This window comes from Colias croceus, chromosome 3 (assembly GCF_905220415.1).
Source record: "Colias croceus chromosome 3, ilColCroc2.1".
Classification (NCBI taxonomy): Eukaryota; Metazoa; Arthropoda; class Insecta; order Lepidoptera; family Pieridae; genus Colias; species Colias croceus.
Genome location: NC_059539.1, coordinates 1,475,789 through 1,496,616, shown reverse-complemented (window position 1 = coordinate 1,496,616; position 20,828 = coordinate 1,475,789). Strand labels below are relative to the sequence as shown.

Sequence of the window (20,828 nt, the reverse complement as noted above, 5' to 3'; positions counted from 1 at the left end):
ACATATCAAAAAAAAAAAACAAAAACAAAATTCCCGCCAATTATAAGAACACGGCATTCCAGATTCAAACGATCAGCGGCGTGATCCTCGTCAGTTGGCGACAGTCCTTGAACGGCAGATCGAGGGCGCTCGACCCGGCCACGTAGTCCTGCTGATCTTTATAAAAACTGGCCACTTATTTTTATCAACGTTTGACACGTTTTCAAAAAAAAAAAAACTATAATGGGTGTGTTACTGGCCAGCTGCTTTTTTCAACAAAACGTCACACGCTACCAAAAAAAATATTCCCACCAATTCAAAAGAACACGGTATTCCAGATTCAAACGATCAGCGGCGTGATCCTCGTCAGCTGGCGGCAGCGTGTGCTCGAGCGGCAGATCGAGTATGGCGCTCGACTCGGCCACGTGGTCCTGAGTCTAGCGAGAATGGAGTTGAACAACTTCTATAAGAATGTGATGCCCGTGGCTGATTACTTTGATCAGAGTAATGTGCTGATTGCTGTGAGTATTTTTATAGAGATTAATAGTAGAATATAATTATTATTGTTAATGCGAAGGAGATTGTCTTTTTTTCTCAAAGGTAGGAAGTACAAGATACAGGCTGCCACCACTGTAGAACATATCCGCTCAATATCCTAATTGGTGCTATCTGATGATTACGATATCTCATACGGCATACCTATATCAAAATGTGTCTTGTGGTTTGGCATGTCAAAGAAATGGATGTAGACCCGCGTTACACCGGCCCCTGGCCCATCCATCGCCCCCATTGAGGTATTATTATAGAGAGGACACCACGAACAAAATCTGTGCGCGGCGGGCGGCGGCGCGGGGTGGCTAGTGAGTCATACACTTTGTAGATATTCTGCCTATTATAACTTGTAAATTAAAACCAATCAATGTAACAAATAAATATTGCTTATCTTATTAAAAAAATATGAACAAGCTTATCAATTACAACCAATCAATGTAACAAAAAAAAAAAATGTTTGAGACGATTGACTCTAACTCGTGTTACAAAAAGTGTAGTAGCGATGGCCTCTCTATTACGTAGTACGTAGTAACTCAATGATTGCCCCCTATAATCCGACATGTCTGTAATTAGTAATTACTGAATACCTATTTTTTGACAATTTTCGCATCGATCATGCATAATTGAACAGTGTACAACATGCACAAATAAAATGTGCCACTTCTAGTGTTCTCTACTCAAAGACACAATGAAGCATGATTCGTACCTAGGTACTTCTGAAATATTAGTTATATTTCAGAAGTACCTACATCTTATCTTATTACTCGCAGTCCGCCCCGGCTTCGCCAGTGGTACATATTTCGCAATAAAAGGTAGCCTATGTCCTTTCTCGGGTATCAAAATATCTCTATACCAAATTTCATGCAAATTGGTTCAGTAGTTAAGGCGTGATTGAGTAACAGATAGACAGAGTTACTTTCGCATTTATAATATTAAGTATGGATTACATTCGTAATTTGTCGAATTAAAAGGTACTCTTGCGTAAAAACATCCGGACTATAGGCAGCACCTTATAATCCGACAAATTCGGTACTCCGACAAGGCTTTGCAAAAAGATTGTTGGTATAACGCGGATACTGTACATAGCTGTACATAGCTATATACATTACTCTTTCAAAATTACGATTGAATGAAAATTACAAAAAAATTGTCTTGGCCCATGAGGGGATCGAACCCGCGACCTTCGCGTTATTAGCACGACGCTCTAACCAACTGAGCTAATGGGCCATTGACGCAGCTTGCGAAATTAAAAATAGGTAGGTACATATTAAAAGAAAGTCTAAACAAAACAAAATTAAAATGAATACTCATTACTGTAATTTTTAAAGTTAGGGCATCGTATTCTCTCATCTAGCTAATATTATAAACATTAAAGTTTATGAAGATGTAAGTATGTAGGTATGTTTGTTGCTCTTTCATGCGAAGACTATTGACCGCATTTTGATGTTTAGGTTAGGTTAGGTTAGGTTAGGTAACTTGTAATTTATAAAACCACAGAAATAATATAACCTTAACGTTTTATTTAAACACAAAGATAATCAAGATTCTTTTCAGATATAGGTAGTCACTTTAAAATTCCATACCTAAAATTTTAATTGATAGAAAATTGTTACAATGACGCAGTCCACAACCAATAATAATTAAGGTTTAAACTTCTTACAAACAAAATTAATACGTAATTTGTACCTTAAGCCATTTCAAAGTAACCGTTAATATTTAACGACTAAATTATCAGCCCCCGTATCATTATGTCTTAAAGCAGTATTATTTCTAGCACATTTCTAGGGTGGAAAAATGACATAATATATAGACGCTATATACCTAGTTCGTGTAGCGCTGTAAGTTTCCCAGTTCCCACACTGGAAACAATGCTTCTATAAGACGTCTAATTGGGCTCCTGGTGACTATCCATACTAATACAGACTAAGACAGTTCTTTGGCATATTATGATAATATTATATTATGTAGTTAGATATAAGTTACATATTATGTAATATTGACATGATGTTAAAAGAGCAACTATGGAGTTTCTTGCCGATTCTTCTCCATAGATACTGCTTTCCGAATCGGTGGTAAATGTTAAAAATACTTATGTAATGACGATTCGAAAGTGCTACTAAATAGTAGTCTAATTGAATAAATGAATGTTTGAGTTTGAGTTTGAATAATATGTATTATAAATGCGAAAGTAACTCTGTCTGTCTGTCTGTTACTCATTCACGCCTAAACTATACTGAACCAATTTGCATGAAAATTGGTATGGAGATATTTTGATACCCGAGAAAGGACATAGGCTACCTTTTATTGCGAAATATGTACCACGGGCGAAGCCGGGGCGGACCACTAGTTTACTATAATGTGAATGTTACGGGTGTTTATATAAATTAAATTTATAACGTAACCTATAGAATTTATATTTATAATACTAAGCTTTCGCCCCGGCACGCATTACAAAAATAACCTGATTTGTTTGGTAGAGAATTAAAATTTAGTTATGAGAAATAAAACTATATGGTCAAATAATACGCATGAGTTTTAAACCTTATTGCCACAAAAATTGCCATACACTATTTATTTTGCTGAGTATCAAGCATCAATGCTTACGAACGGGGTAATTTTGTGCGGTCAAGTGCAGGGTGCACACAAGGAAGGCCGTTCATTGGCACTTAATAACTCAGGCCCCGAAATCACAGACACACTAGAAAATCTATTGTGTCGTGGACCGATCGGGCCGCTTGGGGCTCAGGGTTAAATAGCCAAGTTCTATGAATGACTTGAATTGAGCTGAAATCGCAAAAAACGAATCATAAAGTTTACTGTTTAGCTTAGCACTTGCTTGAAAAACCACCTATGTGACTAGAATGTCTCTGGGTCAATTTTTATCCAAAATTTTAACCTTTAAAAATTGAGAAATTTCGAGAAGTTAAATATAATTGACGTAAACAAGTCGATAAGTTCAGTTGTGTACAATTTTCGGGCTTATCTTATACTGTTACACATTTATCTGCTCGACGTATGCTATTAAAAACGTATTTCTGAAAAGCTATAAAAGTAGAAATTTATTATTTTTCTATTTAAAAGTTAGAACTTTTCCATGTAACAAACAAATTATTAGACCCACATACTACCTATGTTATATTCCAGTCTGTTACTGGAACATACACAGTAAATATTACCTAATTTCTAAATCCCTTATTGTGTAATCGTACGAAATAAGTACTTGCACGAATAAATTATAAATAGGTAACTCATTTCTTAAAATTTAAACTTTTCGAGAGCCAAAGTTTTCACTTTACCTATTCGCACAAGATCCAAGCCAAAAACTCACCTATCATATTACGACAATTAGGACCTACCAAACGCATCTATGTTAAGTATTCTCTATATCTATCCTATCTACTTATATCTATCCCAAGTATTTAAGCTTCCAAAACGCAGACTATTTACCGTCCATCACACAGCGTCACAGCGGTCAAACAATCGATGGCCATCAATAAACCAAGCTGTTTGCGCGACCCGATATCGATTGATGGCGAGCAATGTCAATGGTATGGTACTCGTTAATAAATAAACGTGTCATAGAGACGAGGGTAGGTATATGAAAATAAGAATTATGATGAATTCGGCTGTGATTATCTGCACTCCCTTTTGGAACTTTGGTCTTTACTCTTTATGCCATTGGATGTTATATTGAGTTGAAAATAATTCTTCTGATCGTAAGAAATTGATCTAGTTCCTAGTTAACTGCGTAGGATAGAATATTTAAAGAATACGCGTAATGTAAAATTACTTCCATTTTGAAAAAATCTCCTCTTATTGCAACTGCTAAAAAAGTAATTCTGTGTGTTGTGCAAAATTAGCATAAGACATAAATTAAAATAGTACACTCTATCCTGGGAAATCCCACTCATTGTACAATAAGTAGGTACAGATCTACCATAAAAAAGTGAAGCCAATGGGATAATATAATATGCCAAAATAAACCCATATTAACATAGGCATTTCCCCTTTTCTATTACCCATATTGACTATTGTCCAATGGAAAATTAGTAGGAATCTATGATGGCTTCAAAAACATGAGTTAAATAAGCAGGGGATATTATGGACATATTTGCTCGTAAACACAAGAGCCTACTCTCATATTCCAATAAAGTACCCACACGACACAAGATAAATTAGGCATCGCTGGAAAAAGTGCCATGAAAATAATAAAGTTTACACAGTAAAAACAAGGTTATCGTTATAATATTCAAGCGCTAACCGGCTAAGTGGACAGTTTAGCATTTACCATCCATTTGCGTACATAATTGAAAGAGTATGCGCTTTATTGTGCTTCAGTTTGCTCGAGTATGATCCCTTTGAAGGGAAGAATAATGGCCTATAAGGATACATTATTTAATAAGTACATAATGTGAAAAATACTGAGCAGTAGAGTAAAATAATGTGGGTATTTAAAAATGGTTTGAGAATAGGTTCTACTTTGAGTCATAGATGGTGTTATTTTTTATAATAACATCATAATAACACCTTCAAGCGTATATTGAACTACTAAAGATGCGCGGACCATCTTAGGTCACATCTTAGCTTTCCATCAGGCGAGTTTGTGGCCAAGCGCCTCCCTATCAATTATAAAATTTATAATAATAAAAAAAAACCATCACTATACGAGTAGATATCACCAAAAGTCTGGCTCTATCTTTAACTCTTTTTTGGCTTAAAATCAAATCACTGTCAATTTATAATGTTTAAATGCAAAGAATTATGTACTTATGCTAATCTTCCTTTACAATTTAGATATAAAAAATTATTCCTTGGCCCATGAGGGGATCGAACCCGCGACCTTCGCGTTATTAGCACGACGCTCTAACCAACTGAGCTAATGGGCCGTTGATGAACAATCTAAAAAATGTAGTTACAACATTATTGTAATATAATATTTACAATTATCAGGGGATTTAATAAAATTTCGATAAAATTAAACCCCTTTATGACCTAAGAGATTATTGCACATTATTCTACGTACCGTACTGATTCGATGTTCATTGATAAGGGAAAGACAAGCTAAAAACAATTATTTATGGCACAGATAATGGAAAAATATAATTAATTAATTCTATGCCTTATTGCTCTCCCGCTTGGGCCTTCCGTCCCATCGGGATACAACAATTAAAAAACAATTGTTTATCTACCAAAAAACTAAACCGCGTTCAAATAGTCAGTGCTGCAAAAAAAATAAATGGGACCAACCAGAGGGCTTTTCTAATCCCGATTGCAAGGAAGAGATCACTTCTAAGTGAAAAGGCCGCCTAATAAACTATACCGAGTTTTTGTATAAAATTGTAACATAATAAACCATTATTTATATTAAAGAGTTAAATAAATATAAATTACTCGGAAGTCGCATTCATTTTCGCTATGCAATTTATTGTACAGTTTTAAAAACTTTATACTCCTATTGAAGTGACATTATTTTGCACTTATTGCATGCGAGCCTTTTGTTAGACTTGTCTCTATATAATAACAGGTATGTGGACTAGTCGGACAGAATTTAGATTAGGTATCTATTATTTGGTATTTTTGGAAAAGTTCGTTTATTTGCCTAGGGTACCTTTAGAAAATATTTCAAATTTTAAAATTTTCCGCGCTGCTCGCTCTGTGTGGATCCGCCTTATGGAAAATCTTTTTAAACAGCAACTAAACTAAGGAAAATATAAAAGACTCCGTTGAAAAAGAATTTTTTTTTCTTTACGTTTCTACTCAATGCATGCTAATAAAACTCTGTCCTCTAACGTAGTTTATCTTCATCAAAAATGAAGTAAAAACTCCAAATTCATTAAAAAAAAAATATTTCAATTAAAACGAAGCATACTTCATTAAACTATAAACCAGCATTCATAGAAAACACCAGAAGTTTCGATTAAACAAGCTATTAGTTTGGAAACAATATCGTACTGCCAAACATTAAATATTAGCGAGTGGGCGTCACTCTTACCAAGAATATGAATTTTTTGTTAGCACTGGGTCATCGTTTTATATGTATTGATTTTTATGGAACAAACGGACAGGTGCGTCACATTTGATATGCGGTATTCGACTTTTTTGTCTATGTGTTGCAAATATATTGGGGCAATTATGAATGGAGTTTATTTTTTTTTTGTTGAAAATAAGCGTGTTAAAAATGTCGAAGACATTTGACATCTAACCCGCACTTGGCCAGCAAGGTAAAAACTAAAAAGCATCTAATGAAGGAGACCTGTGTCCCTGCTGTGCGAAAACGAAATTTGTATGATGAAAATGATTACGAATTTGATTCAGAGTAATATTGACTACAACAATCACAAGCTACGTGTGATATTATTGGAATGACTCCACTATATTATCACTTACAAATTGTACAATTTAAAATAATCTCATGCATTTGCTTTCTTTTCGAGAGTATTGTATTTGGAGATGTAAAACTCGTATACTTAGATATTTTCTATTTTGAGATCGGATTATGGGTGTTGTTCACGGTGCGATGCCGTGTTAGGGCTGCCAACATTGTAATTTTCATTAATGAAAAAATAATACAAAAAACATTATCCCTGACCACGCGTGACGCTTTTACAACATTCATTATTCAATAACTTTACTTTTTTCCACTATGAAAATTGTTTTATTCTGAGAATAGTAAGGAAATTATTCAAATAAGAAGTGTATCAGTTTGAATTCTATTTCAATCTAGAATGCAGAAAATTTAATATGTGGAGATGTATTGTAATCATTTATATTAAATTATAAAAAAAAAACATAAAATTAACTAATTTCAATGAATATTCAATGAACATGTAATTTTTCATTGAGTTTTATTTAATAAGTCTCAAGACAGGTTTTGATAACCCTATTAGTGACCCACATATCCCGGTGAGAATGCCAATAATAACAATAACTATGTAATTGTGAAATCAGTGTTTAATACAAATGATAACAAAAATATAAAACTATTTAAATGATGAATATGCTAAATTTGAGAAAGAGTGCTATGCTTCAAGTTTAAACCAGCATATTCAGATAATGATAATAGTTCAAAGTTGAAAAAGTTTCAAAATGGGCTATTTTTAAGGAGAAAAATACGAGATGAAACTGCGTTTATAATAAAACTATTTGTTTATTTGATATACCTTATCAAGACCGGAATGTATAAATTTTAGCAGAACTTTGCTGGCAAACAGTTCATTGTAAACTTCAATGTTAATTTTACTATGGACACATTAGGGCTGCCTCCACAGAAAACTTCAATACACTTAACTCGATTTAAGCATTTCTTTATACCCAGGTAAATGGTGAGCGAAACCCAGAGGAGGTCTACCGGGACTTCAGAGCTGCCGTGCTCCAAATACTATCGGCTGTTGAGGATGATGACATGAACGGAGTTGGTAATGGAGGTAGGTGTTCTATGAGCTAGATCTAGATATTGAAGCACCTAATCTATACTAATAATAATACAAATAAAGGCAATTTGAATTTGAATATTATAAAGCTGAAGAGTTTGTTTGTTTGTTTGAACGTGTTAATCTCGTGAACTACTGGTCCGATTTGAAGAATTATTTGGATGTTAGATAGCCCATTTATCGATGAAGGCTACATATCATCTCGCTAAGACCAACAGGAGCGGATTAAAGCAGGTACAACCGCGGAGCACAGCTAGTAGACTTGATATAAATGCAATGGTTAGTTATAGCACAGACTAATAATAATATACTACGTATGTTATAGTTACTTAAATGACTGGGTTCGAATCCTGCTAGATTTTTGTAGGAATCTTTTTAGAAAAAAATATTTTATTCCTTTGCTCGTATTTAAAGAGAAAACGTATAAATAAATTCTTATATTTTTTTTCATTACCAGAGGATACATTGGGATCTGAGTACGAGAATGTCCTAACTATTGATAGCCCTACTCGAAAAATTATGCGGCCGATTCTTACTAGAGCATCTGCAAAATTATAGAATAATTGTTTTTTTATGTTTTTTTTTTCTGAAACTTCGAACAAAAAGATAAAGAGATAAAGTAACTAACAAATAAATAAATCATTTGATATTGCAATTTCTAAGAAAAAAGTATTCTGGCCCATGAGGGGATCGAACTCGCGACCTTCGCGTTATTAGCACGACGCTCTAACCAACTGAGCTAATGGGCCGTTGTGAGGGTAGCTGAAAATAAGTAGAAAGTATTTCAAGTAGAGCTAGAATAATTATCTTCCATTATTTATAACTTTTAATATTGGAAATATGAAATATACTGTAATTAGGATTGATAAAGGCCATAATACAAGTATCTCACTTGTAACTCAAAAATCTTTTTTTTATATTATCGGTTACATTTTTCCCCTGTCTGGCTGTTGGTAGGCGGTCGGAGCTATTTCAGTTGTTCTTTAAATTTCCCCTGCTTGCATAGGCAAGCACCTACCACCATCTTAACCGACGCCCTTAGTCAATAACCTTAATAACCGTGTGTATAGATACATCACAATTAAGAAGCTAATTAAGGGTCCAATTTCAATATTACCCCTGCTGCAGGTACGTCAGTAGCCGGTTTAACAAGACACTATTGTCAATCGTTAATATCACTAGAATTACATACATAAACCCTAAAATGCTTTACAATCGATCGATCAGTTTTACCAAAGTGATATTATGTTTATGTCAACCGCGTACTTGATGATGTCATAATTATACGTCACTGTTACAAGTAAAGGTTACTTTTATTTCAACTCTTTTTTGGCACGAATAATGCTGTAAATCTATACTAATAGTATGCTGCAGAGCTGAGCTTTAAGCTGAAGAGTTTGTTTGTTTGAACGCGCTAATCTCGGGAACTACTGGTCCGATTTGAAAAATTCTTTTGGTGTTAGATAGCCCATTTATCGAGGAAGGTTATAGGCTATAATATCATCACGCTACGACCAACAGGACTAGGGCCACGGGGGTGAAACCGTGCGGAGCAGCTAGTATTCGATATTGATAAGCCGTTTGGTCTTGGTTTCTAGCTTTATTGGACTACTAGCTGTTGCCCGCAGCTTAACCTGTGTGGAAAAAATAAATGTTTCGTGGTAGGTACAAACTTTTATCCTGTATTTTATCCCCTTGGGGTAGAATTGATGAAAATCCTATAATAGCGGATGCCTACGTCCGCTAATATACACCTGCATGGCAAATTTCAGCCCGATCCGTCCGGGTTTTGCCAATTGCGTTGATAGATCACTATGTCAGTCAGTCAGTTACCATTGAGTTACATATTTATAAAGTAGATGTAGAATAGGACAGTCAAATACACTGCACGGTTTAAAAGTAAATTTATTTTGCAACTCATAATATTTCCTCTATATTTGCCTCTAAGGCTTCTAGGCTTATTATCAGGATAAAAACTGTTTAAAGAAAGTAATATGAGGTTTTTCAGGTACAGCACATAGGCCCATTAGCTCAGTTGGTTAGAGCGTCGTGCTAATAACGCGAAGGTCGCGGGTTCGATCCCCTCATGGGCCAAGAATTATTTTTTTACTTCATTCACATTTAATAAATGCTAAATTAGCATCTACCTTTAACCTACTAGAACAAAGCAGTGAATAAATATAAAATTAAAATCAGTGATACATTTTTGCTCTCGATTTTTATTTTACCTGTAGGCTGTAACACTGATTCGGAATGCCGCAATGGAGAAGTAGTGACAAGAAAATCGATTATTCTTATAATTTATAACATAGAGAATAGGTAGAAGTATTGAAAAATAGATTATATTATCAGAGCGAACATCCAGTATTTTTAAGCATAAATTATGTATTTCTTATAGGCATACCAGGTGAAATTGTTGGTGTGGAACCAGCGCCAACAAGGCATAGACCAGACTCCTTAAACGCGCATGATTTAGACGATGACATGCCAGCGACCATTGTGCCAAGACCTGCGCAAATGCCAAATGGACAAGCCCTGCTAAATGGCCAAACCATGCCAAGTGGCCAAGCCATTCTTAATGGCCAAACTATGCTAAATGGACAAGCCATGCCTAACAGCCAAATCATGCCAAGTGGCCAAGTGATGTCAGATCATGGAGTACGTGAACAAGACATGCCGACCATGCCCATGCCGAAAGTTATGCCAGTGAATGGAGTAAATAATGCTAATCCTAAGGTAAGTTTATTTTTTTATAATTTTATATTATACTAGCTTTCCGCCCGCGGCTTCGCCCGCGTTTTCAAAGAAAAACCCGCATAGTTCCCGTTCCCGTGGGATTTCAGGGATAAAACCTAGCCTATGTTACTCGTGGATAATGTAGCTTTCGAATGGTGAAAGAATTTTTCAAATCTGCCAAGTAGTTTCGGAGCCTATTCAATTCATACAAACAAACAAACAAACAAAAAATCAAACCTTTCCTCTTTATAATATTTGTATAGATGTTTTTCCCTCTAGTAGTTACTGAGCCTGCCTTTTTCACACTAGTTTGTGTGAGTTTCGTTTTTAGGAAAAAAACTACTGAATCGAAAAAAAATATTGAATCCAAATTGATGAATTTTTTTGTTTATGAAATACTAGGTTTTCGCCCGCGGCTTCGCCCGCGCAGTCAAAGAAAAACCCGCATAGTTCCCGTTCCCGTGGGATTTCTGGGATAAAAAGTATCTTATGTCCTTTCTCGGGTATCAAAATATCTACATACCAAATTCCATGACAATTGGTTCAGTAGTTTAGGCGTGATTAAGTAACAGACAGACAGACAGAGTTATTTTCGCATTTATAATATGTATTAGTATGGATAAGAACAATGTTTTTTTTAAGAATTTTATCTAAATTCATATAAGAAAAGCCGCTTGCATTTGACTTGCTTCAATTTTACCAACTTGATAACCAATGTAGAGTTTATGGCATGACATTAGACGAACCTTCAATGTTGGTGTTTATTCAATAAGTTGATAAAAACAGGAAAGTAGAAATCAATATTTGCCGGTCAATCTCGTTGCGTGACTGCTGTTATGAAAGTGATTTCTATTTATTAATATTATACATCATATTATACATAAATCTATTATACAGATATGAGGGTATTTGGATCATAGCATGTCTATAGTCTGACGAGGACGTCTCATGCTATAAAGTAAGAAGAATTGGTTTTGATAACTCAAAAAAAATGTGTGCATGTACTAGTGTACACACGTAAGAAGTGAAACTTCTTTATGACCTTATTTTTCCAAAAATAATTTACTATATGCAACTTTACAGAAATACGTCGAATCACGCGTGATAGGGATAAGAAAAAGATGGCGCGTAACGAAAAAATGTCACCCGTAACGAAAAAATGTTACACTAAATTTTTTTCCAACCCCGTTAAAAGAAGTTTCACTTCAATAAAAGATGTTAATCTAACTGAAATTATTGATAAATATTTGATGTCTTCAAAATACTTATGACCATAGATTCTAAAGACGTCTTTTCTTCTAGAAGTAAATTATTGTGTGAGATTTAATACTATGTACTTTAAAAACATCATCACAATTATTATCAATATTAAAAATTAATTTTTTCAAAGAATTTGAAGTCTAATCACTACATAGTATAAAACAAAGTCGCTTTCTCTATCCCTATGTACCTTTGTACGCTTAAATCTTTAAAACTACGCAACGGATTTTGATGCGGTTTCTTTAATAGATAGAGTGATTCAAGAGGAAGGTGTTAGTATATACTAAATATAAATTATATAATTTATTAGTTTTTAAACAAAGCGGGCGAAGCCGCGGGCGAAGGCTAGTTATTGATAATTAAAAAAGCCTAAAGTCTACTATTTTTATGGAACTGAAGCAAAATATCCAAAAATAACAACACAAAGGAATCCTGCAATTCATCCAAAGCGACGCGAGTTAATTCAAGACACTAGAAAGATATAAAAATACGCAAAATGTTAATAAAAGAACACAAAGTAAATTATAATGATTAAGCGAAATATTTGTTCATATATGATAAAAGGGCTTTATTTACCCTTTTATATTATAGGTATATGTTTGATTGATCATCTTTACCCTGCTTGACTAAATGAACAGTTCAAGGGCGTTTATTATCAGATTTCTTGGAATATCTAGTGAAATTCTTATTTACTTTTACAAAATTATTCCGGCGGATACTAACCCTTTTAATCAGTTAACTGCTTCAATAGTTCCATGAAATATTCCATCGATATTATTTAAGAAGGAAAATTCTTATATCCTGCCTGGTGAAATAAAAGCTAGTTTTCTTTTGGGTTCAACAGTTTCTATTCCAACTCACGATATTAAATACATGGACAGTGATTTTAAAAAATATGTATCAACAAAGTTTCTGGTACAAGAATATTATGCCTTTAACGTCACAATATTTTTCCGTAGCTATAGATAGCGCCTAATAGAAGTGTGGACAAAGTATACACAAATAGAAAATAACGATTTGTTTATCAAAACACTCATCTTTAACTTTGGTTAAATCCAAGCGATAATATTCAAATTCATTCGTACTTTTAAGTGGACTTTAAGAAAAAAAGAATCTCTTCTGATAGTCACATTGAAAAATGTAGCGGTCCCAGTGTAGAGTCAGCAGAAAAAAGCAAACGTTTTAAAAATAAGACACCTTAAATTCTCATAATGCTTTATTATCAATACTTTTTACTTTAGAGAATAGGAAATTCACCAAACTAATAAAAGATGAAATGCAGGATTTATCCAATATGACAATTTGAGAAATTTTTAAAGAATAAAAAACATCGAGAGACGGGTTCAGAACCCGCATCTTTCACCTAAACATTTAAATGCATTTGAATGTAATAAAACAAAATATCAAATGAGACGATTTTCCAAAAGAAATAAACGGTTTAAATCTATTCCGATTTATATAAATTACAATATATTGTTATTCGTATGATTTTCCAGGCAGAGGTAATAAGAGTACGTGGTACAGCAACCAAGGTGCCGACAGTATGGGTGGTGGGAGGACCCGGCAGTAACAAGGCTGTGCTCTGTGAAAGGGCTGTGAGTCAAAAGGAGGGGTGGATGCATTTTAGGTTAGTAAAGATGTGATAGAGATATTAGAAAGAGAAAAGTAGCTCTGTGAAATGTGGCAAATTTTTTAAAGTTCGTACTTATACCCATTTTTATTTCTTGTAAAGATAGAAACTGTATTGACAATAATTATGGACGTGTCACGACTCAAGCCTTAGGCCGGTTGCAGATCTTGACCGACCATCAGTGCGTACGTCAGTCACGCTTGTCATATGTATGGAAATTGACATAGCTAGACCGACCATACGCACGCGTATTGTCATGCGTATTAGTCTCATAGTCACACATTTTTGATGCGTATCGTCAGGACCGATGGTACGCACTGACGGTCGGTGAAGCTCTGCAATCGGCCTTATAAGTATTGTTCGCAAAGAAATGTCATTGTCAGTCTGTAAAATAGTACCACTCTATTGTTTTAGTTTAGTTATAGTCGGGTACTATCAAATCGACAACCTTTCTTCATGTTTTTGGAACTATGACATACCTATCCTTTGCTTTGCCGCCAAGTCTGGTAGTTCAGAATTAAATTAAATCTCTCATTACCACTCATATGCTTTTTAATTTTCTCCAGTCTATATTTAAGTGTTTCTTAATCCTTTTCCAGCCTTGGCCAAAAGCTCCGAGCATTAGCAGATGCTGGTGGTGGACCAGCATCAGACGGAGCTCTATCCCGCGCAGCAGTGAGTGGTGGGGAACTGGTGCCCAAGGACCTGGTCTTCAAGTTGGTGCGGAATGTGGTGGCTGATGCTGCGAGGAGCGGCCAGGGGCTGGTGCTGGATGGGTGTCCTAGGGACTTGGAGCAGATGACCTGGTATCAGAATGAGGTGAGGAGATTGTTCTGTATTAGGAAATGGTCTTTATAGATTAGAATCTGTAGTGCGAGCACAGCTTGCAATCGCAGACGGCGGATGTGTGAGAGCTGGAAAAGAATCGCTACGAACTCGCGCCATTTTAAAGCGAGATACGACTTTTAAATTTTGAATTCGATGTATTAGAGCGCAACTTCGAGTTGTTCCGCGAACTCAGCCTATGAATTATCGACTAGGAAATACTCAAATATATTCATGTATTCATTCGAGTATTAATCAGTGTATCATATTATCTAACGTATGTATCCCACCCAGTGGCCATTTCTACACGCAACTGCCCGTGGTATTTCTCGAGAACTCAAACATGTTATAAATGACATATGAATATTATGCCTATAAACATTTTTAAACGTTTTTCTTTCTTTATTTCTTTCATATGGATATTTATATATCCCCAATCTATATTATGTACAACAACAAAACAGAACCCCGTATGGTCCTCGTGGACTATTCCAAGCTCCAACTTGGTCGTGGTCGTCGAGATGACGGAGTGGGTGCGTTCAGACGTCGACTCGAATTGTTATAGTTACTTACTTCTATGGTCCCGAAATAGGTCTTTTTACCTCCCAGACGAAGACTCTATTTATATCACTTCTCACTTCTATAATAATATATATTTATATGTATATTCCCAGTACAAAACGGAACCCCGTATGGTCCTCGTGGACTGTTCCAAGCTCCAACTTGGTCGTGGCAGACGAGATGACGCAGTTGGTGCGTTCAGACGTCGACTCGAATTGTTCAGAGAACTGAGTCTGCCAATGTTGAAGCATTTGGACCATCAGCATCGGTTGGTTATTGTGAGTATTTGATGACGACATTTTTTATAAATGAAACTAATTTATTTCGAATCCATACTAATATTATAAACATAGAATAGTTTTTATCCCGGAAATCCCACGGGAACGGGAACTATGCGGGTTTTTCTTTGACTGCGCGGGCGATGCCGCAGGTGGAAAGCTAGTAGGTACTATATATTATAACGACAGCCTAAATTTAATTCGACATGCAAAATTCCAAAAAAATGGTGCTATGCTTCATAACCTATTGTTAACTACATCACACGTATCTAATAATTATTCTTGCCTTTACTTAATTTGTTTGTTTTTTCTGTTCTATCAACTAATTTGTTGTTTTGTTTGTTAATAAAATATGTTTTGTCCATGTTTTTATTGACTGTCAATTTCATATTACACACACACCGTTCTAGCGTGTACTAATTCTATTAAATGTATGCTGTTATCTGTTTCATTTCAGTGTAGGCATCAGTATTACATTTAAATAAATTTAAAAAAAATGTGTGCGTGTACTAATGTACACACGTAAGAAGTGAAACTTCTTTATGACCTTATTTTGCAAAAAATAATTTACTATATGCAACTATACAGAAATACGTCGAATCACGCGTGGTAGGGATAAGAAAAAAGATGGCGCGTAACGGAAAAATGTCACGCGTAATGAAAAAATGTTACACTAAATTTTTTCCAACCCCGATAAAGAAGTTTTCCCTTCAAAAAAAATATACAATATAAAACGTTATTGACTCAGGTTGACGGTGACACGGATTTAGAAGAAGTGAGAACAGAATTCACAAGGATTCTTCTAGAAGAAATGGAGAAAAGTGAAATCATCGCGCAGATACCTAACTCTGAAGCACAAAATGGTAAGAAACACGTTTTAAGTAAGTGCTGATTTACACAGGGTCAGTAGACAAGTCACGACGACTGACTTTAACTGTTTACTTTGACTTCAAGCCTCTGTACTGACTTCAAATCTGTTTACACAGGGTTTTTTTCGGGTCATCACTGATTTGCTTCGAATTTGTAGTCAGTTACTGACCCTGTGTAAATCAGCACTAACACTTGCAAAACCTGGTGAAATCTTGCGAAATCTTGTGAAATTTTGTAAATTGTTGTGAAAAAATTTTTTTTAGTCAAGTAGACTGTCTTAGAAGCGATTTTGATTATTTTGGTTTTGACATTTGAAAATCAATGACTTTTTAATCGATTTAAAATACGACTGTTAGGGATCATGTGATAACAATTTGAACATCGGCAACATTTTAGCGTGTATAACACAAAAACTTCACGGTCAGAAATATTATCTTGATGCCTTCTCAGTGTGATTATCTAAAAATAAATCTGTCTATAAATATAGTTTTATCAGACGTTGAGTAAATCAATGTTCGTCTAAATTTGACTTTCAGTCTATTTAACTATTTTTTTACAATGAAATTTGAGATTACTTTAAGTAAAGTGAAAGTAAAAAACACTTTATTGCACAACTAGCTGTGCCCCGCGGTTTTACCCGCGTGCCTCCGCTCCTGTCGGTCTGAGCGAGATGAAATATAGCCTATAGGCTTCCTCGATAAATGCGTTATCTATCACCGAACGAAATTTTTCAAATCGGACCAGTATTTTCCTGAGATTAGCGCGATCATTAAAACAAACAAACTCTTTAGCTTTATAATATTAAGGATAGATTCACACAAAAATAAGAATTTGCCAAAGAAAAAATAGTCACTTAAAACAAATGCACAATTTTGCGGCATACCCATTTGAGTACGTGTTTGATTTTGACTATTTTTCTACACTAATATTATAAAGAGGAAAACTTTGTTCGTTTGTTTGTTTGATTGTAATGAATAGGCTCATAAACTACTGGACCGATTTGGAAAATTCTTTCGGTGTTAGATAGCCCATTTATCGAGGAAGGTTATAGGCTATATCATCACGCTAAGACCAACAGGAGCGGAGCGGATAATAAAGTTTGGGCGCACTCTAAGTACGTATTTGAGTTTGAGTATAACTTCAGGTACATCAACAATGCAGCAGTTCACGCACTCAATGTCCCGCCTGGGGGCAGGATTCGCTAATGGTGTGCCCCACTTGCCCCACAATGGGGCACAGAACGGGGTGCCTAATGGTGTGGCCAATGGGTTCATAAATTTGGGGAATAATAAGGTATGATTTATATTTAGTTGGTTTTTGGGTGTGAGATTTTTGGTACAATAAAAGTAGTCTGACTTTCTTCTGTTCAAAACTTTGTTTTTAATCAATAAATGTAGCCTTCATTTTTCATAATGTAACTTGACACTTGACTTTAAAAGCATTAAAAGTACTATCAAGAACGGTTCAGTCACTAGTAGATAGTCCGAAGTCCCGTGTCCCCAAGTGGGGTAAGGGGCAGATGCATTATACATCTGTTTCACTGATCGATTTTCTTTAGGGACAAGTAGGTGATCAGCCTTCTGTGTCCTGCCAGACCGAGACATTTTTTTTTCTTCCTCTCCACCGGGAATCGAACCCAGGACCCCTCGGTGCTACGCTCACGCGTCAACCACTGTGCCAAGGAGGCGGTCAAAATATAGTACTAATATTACTCTACTAATTTCACTCTACTAATATTACTTATGTACAATAAGCTCTGGCTAATTAATATTTTATAAAAATAACCAGCAACATGTGAAGTATAAATTTATAAAGAATAGAAAAAATTCGATCACGAGGCGGGACTCGAACCCGCATCCTTCGCGCCATTCCGGGGCGGATGCCTCACCAACTCAGCCACTCGTGAGTGAATTTTTTCTATTCTTTATAAATTTATATTTATAAAGCATTTGAATGCCATAAAAACCAAAAAAAATATAAACATGTGAAGTCTTAGATCTATATTTTTAAACCTATGCTATTTATAATTACTTAAGTAATTCTATTAAATAATTTATTTACTTTATTTTGCACAGGTAAAACCAATGGTGTCCACAATGTCCCGAATCCCGACCGTGTCTCAGATGACGCATGATGACGTGCGACGTCTGTATGAGCAGAGTAATGGAGAGATATCTATGAACACGCATATTTAGTGCGGGTAGTTGGATATTATAGAGTTATGAAGATATAGAGCGATCGGAAAAATATCCGTTTGAGTATAGTCTATGAGAGATTCTATGAGAGAGTCTATGTCAGAGAGAGTGTCTATGAACACGCATTTTTGCAATGCGGTATATTATAGAGCTAAAAAGTATAGAGCAAGCGGAAAAATAGAGCAAGTTGAAAGAAATAAAAAACTTACTACTGACTTGTAAGTCAGTAGTAAGTTCATTATTCCAACTACGCACTGTAGTGCGTAGTTGGATGTTATAGAGCTACGAATATATAGAGCGAGCAAAAAAAATAGAGCACGTTGAAAAAAATAAAAAACGTATAACCACAAATATAACAGCTACAAAAAGACACAACTGATAAAAATTAATGGAGTGTTGCATGAAAAATCGTGAAAGTTGACGTGCGTTATCTATACGAGTACGAGAAAAGCTATGAACATTGCACAATATAGAGCTAAGAGGATATAGAGCGAGCAAAAAATTAATTTTCTGTTAAGTTTCTATAAAAAAAAATTACGTATAAACTATAAACACTAAAGTGAATTAACTGTAGGTTATATTGAGTATACTTGTCTCTTTCTTTTGTTTTGTGTTACATGAGATGGTTATATTTATAGTGCTTATTTATTTGAATTGGGTTTTGAATGATCTTTGATAAGGAAAAACGTTTGAAAACTTTTTATTTATTTCGGAGTTATTATTTCTTAACTATTAACAGTGCAATTGACACCAAGTGTAAAATAATTATATAATTTCTAAGTCTAAATATGAACGTCCGAAGTTGCAGGTTCTAAGCCTTTTTCATGATAATATTAAGTAAGTTAGTGTTATATTTCAAATAAAATGTAGGTTTTATATATTTTAACAGTGTACAATAAAAGTGGATAGCAAAATTATCGAATAAAATCAATCAAGAAATAGAATCGATAATATAAATAAGTTATCTATTAATTATTTTCAACTATTATTTGTCTGTATGTAATTTATATTCAAAAACGTCTTTCATTGCAGTAAATTCTGAATTTCATATGACTAATTCCGATACTAAACGTTGAAATATTATCCGTTTACATTTTCAATTTAGAGCTAGCGCGCGCGAGCAACTTTTGTCTCCGCAACTATTTTGTCTATCCCATCAACTCTATGGGCTAGTAAGAAAGTGCGCGCACGTAGCGACGCAACTCCCCATAGAGTTGATGGGAGAGACAAAATAGTTGCGGAGACAAAAGTTGCTCTTGCGCGCTAGCTCTTACAAAGAATCGAAAGTTTCTGTTCGTAAATAAGTGTCTACCACATTAAATTTACTGTTTTAGGCCCTTTCATAATAACCTATAGTATACAGTATACCCTTAGATTACAAAATAAAAGACAGATGGAGCGTTGCCGAACTAAACCGAATAATTTATCGTCATTTTCAATAAAGCTATGTGTGCTGTCATTTCACCGCTGCACTGTACGTACACGGTGCTTCTGTGTGCGTGTAATGTTGCCAGATATTGAAAAATTTCCCAAATTTTTTCCCGACTACGGAAAAAAGAGGGTTATGTTTTTCGAGTTTATGTATGTATGTAATATGTATAATATTTATTTGACACGCCCTGCAGTATAAACCGTTGGACCGATTTTGAGTGGTGAGGTTTCATTGCAATGATCTGAATTATTATGTTAGTGGCGGTAGTGACGTAGGCTATATACATAAATGAGAAGTCAAGTTTTAATTTTTATTTAAATTCTTTTATTACATAAAGTACCTGCCTAAGTACTAAAGTTATATATGGACAAAATAATTGTATTCAATTTTTTATTAAATAAATTACATAAAAAAAGTTTCAATATTAACTATAATAATTATATTATTTTTTATTTTTCATAATATATGAATACGAATAGCGGTAGTTTTTAGTCGAGAATACGGGACACCTTAGATTACAAAATAAAGTACAGATGGAGCATGACAACCGCCCGTCGCCCTTGTCAAAGAAAATACGAAATCAAAAACAAATACGTCGCTGCACCAGTGCTATAGCGCATATAGTGTCATGCAATACGTCAAAAAGGGTTTGCAATTTTAGTAAAAAAATGCCGTCTTGTGATAATAAAACGCTGTAAAATTTGTTCCCGAAAACAAAAAAAAAGATAAAACATCGTTTCACAGGTTTTCTGTAGATTATTTGGCTGATTTATTTCTTTAATACGAATAATAATTTTACAGATGAAGGAATACAAAACTTCAACGTATGTTGCCAGTATTTTGAAAATGAATTTGCCATTTTTATTGGTAAAACGGTAAAATGGTTAAAGGATCTTCAGGGTAATGCTGTTGGATTTTTCGATCGTGAATGTGATTATTTGTATAGTGCACTAAAGGTTCATGATAATGATTAGATTATTTTAATAAGCATAATACATTATTTTTTTACTTTTATAAAGCTTAAAAACGTCATAGTCGTTTTCGCTAGCGATTTAATTTATGTGAACTCCATGATGGATA

The 20,828-nt window shown here is 34.7% G+C and overlaps 1 protein-coding gene and 4 non-coding genes across 5 annotated transcripts in view; 2 read left to right on the top strand and 3 right to left on the bottom strand.

Moving 5' to 3' along the window:
* The window catches only part of LOC123706481, a 28,597-nt gene extending 10,235 nt beyond the window's left edge, over positions 1-18,362 (top strand). The window contains exons 5-13 of the mRNA XM_045655787.1: positions 318-500; positions 7,847-7,955; positions 10,360-10,697; positions 13,454-13,584; positions 14,187-14,406; positions 15,087-15,251; positions 16,000-16,114; positions 17,266-17,414; positions 18,197-18,362. Of these exons, the coding sequence (XP_045511743.1) occupies positions 318-500; positions 7,847-7,955; positions 10,360-10,697; positions 13,454-13,584; positions 14,187-14,406; positions 15,087-15,251; positions 16,000-16,114; positions 17,266-17,414; positions 18,197-18,316 (1,530 nt within the window). The 3' untranslated portion in view covers positions 18,317-18,362. The remainder of the gene's footprint in view (positions 1-317; positions 501-7,846; positions 7,956-10,359; positions 10,698-13,453; positions 13,585-14,186; positions 14,407-15,086; positions 15,252-15,999; positions 16,115-17,265; positions 17,415-18,196) is intronic.
* Positions 1,685-1,758, bottom strand: Trnai-aau. The gene has a single exon. It is a non-coding gene; the product is annotated as a tRNA-Ile (tRNA).
* Trnai-aau lies at positions 5,344-5,417 on the bottom strand. Its single transcript has one exon. It is a non-coding gene; the product is annotated as a tRNA-Ile (tRNA).
* Trnai-aau lies at positions 8,637-8,710 on the bottom strand. Its single transcript has one exon. It is a non-coding gene; the product is annotated as a tRNA-Ile (tRNA).
* Trnai-aau lies at positions 9,982-10,055 on the top strand. The gene has a single exon. It is a non-coding gene; the product is annotated as a tRNA-Ile (tRNA).
* Positions 18,363-20,828: the final 2,466 nt, after the last annotated feature.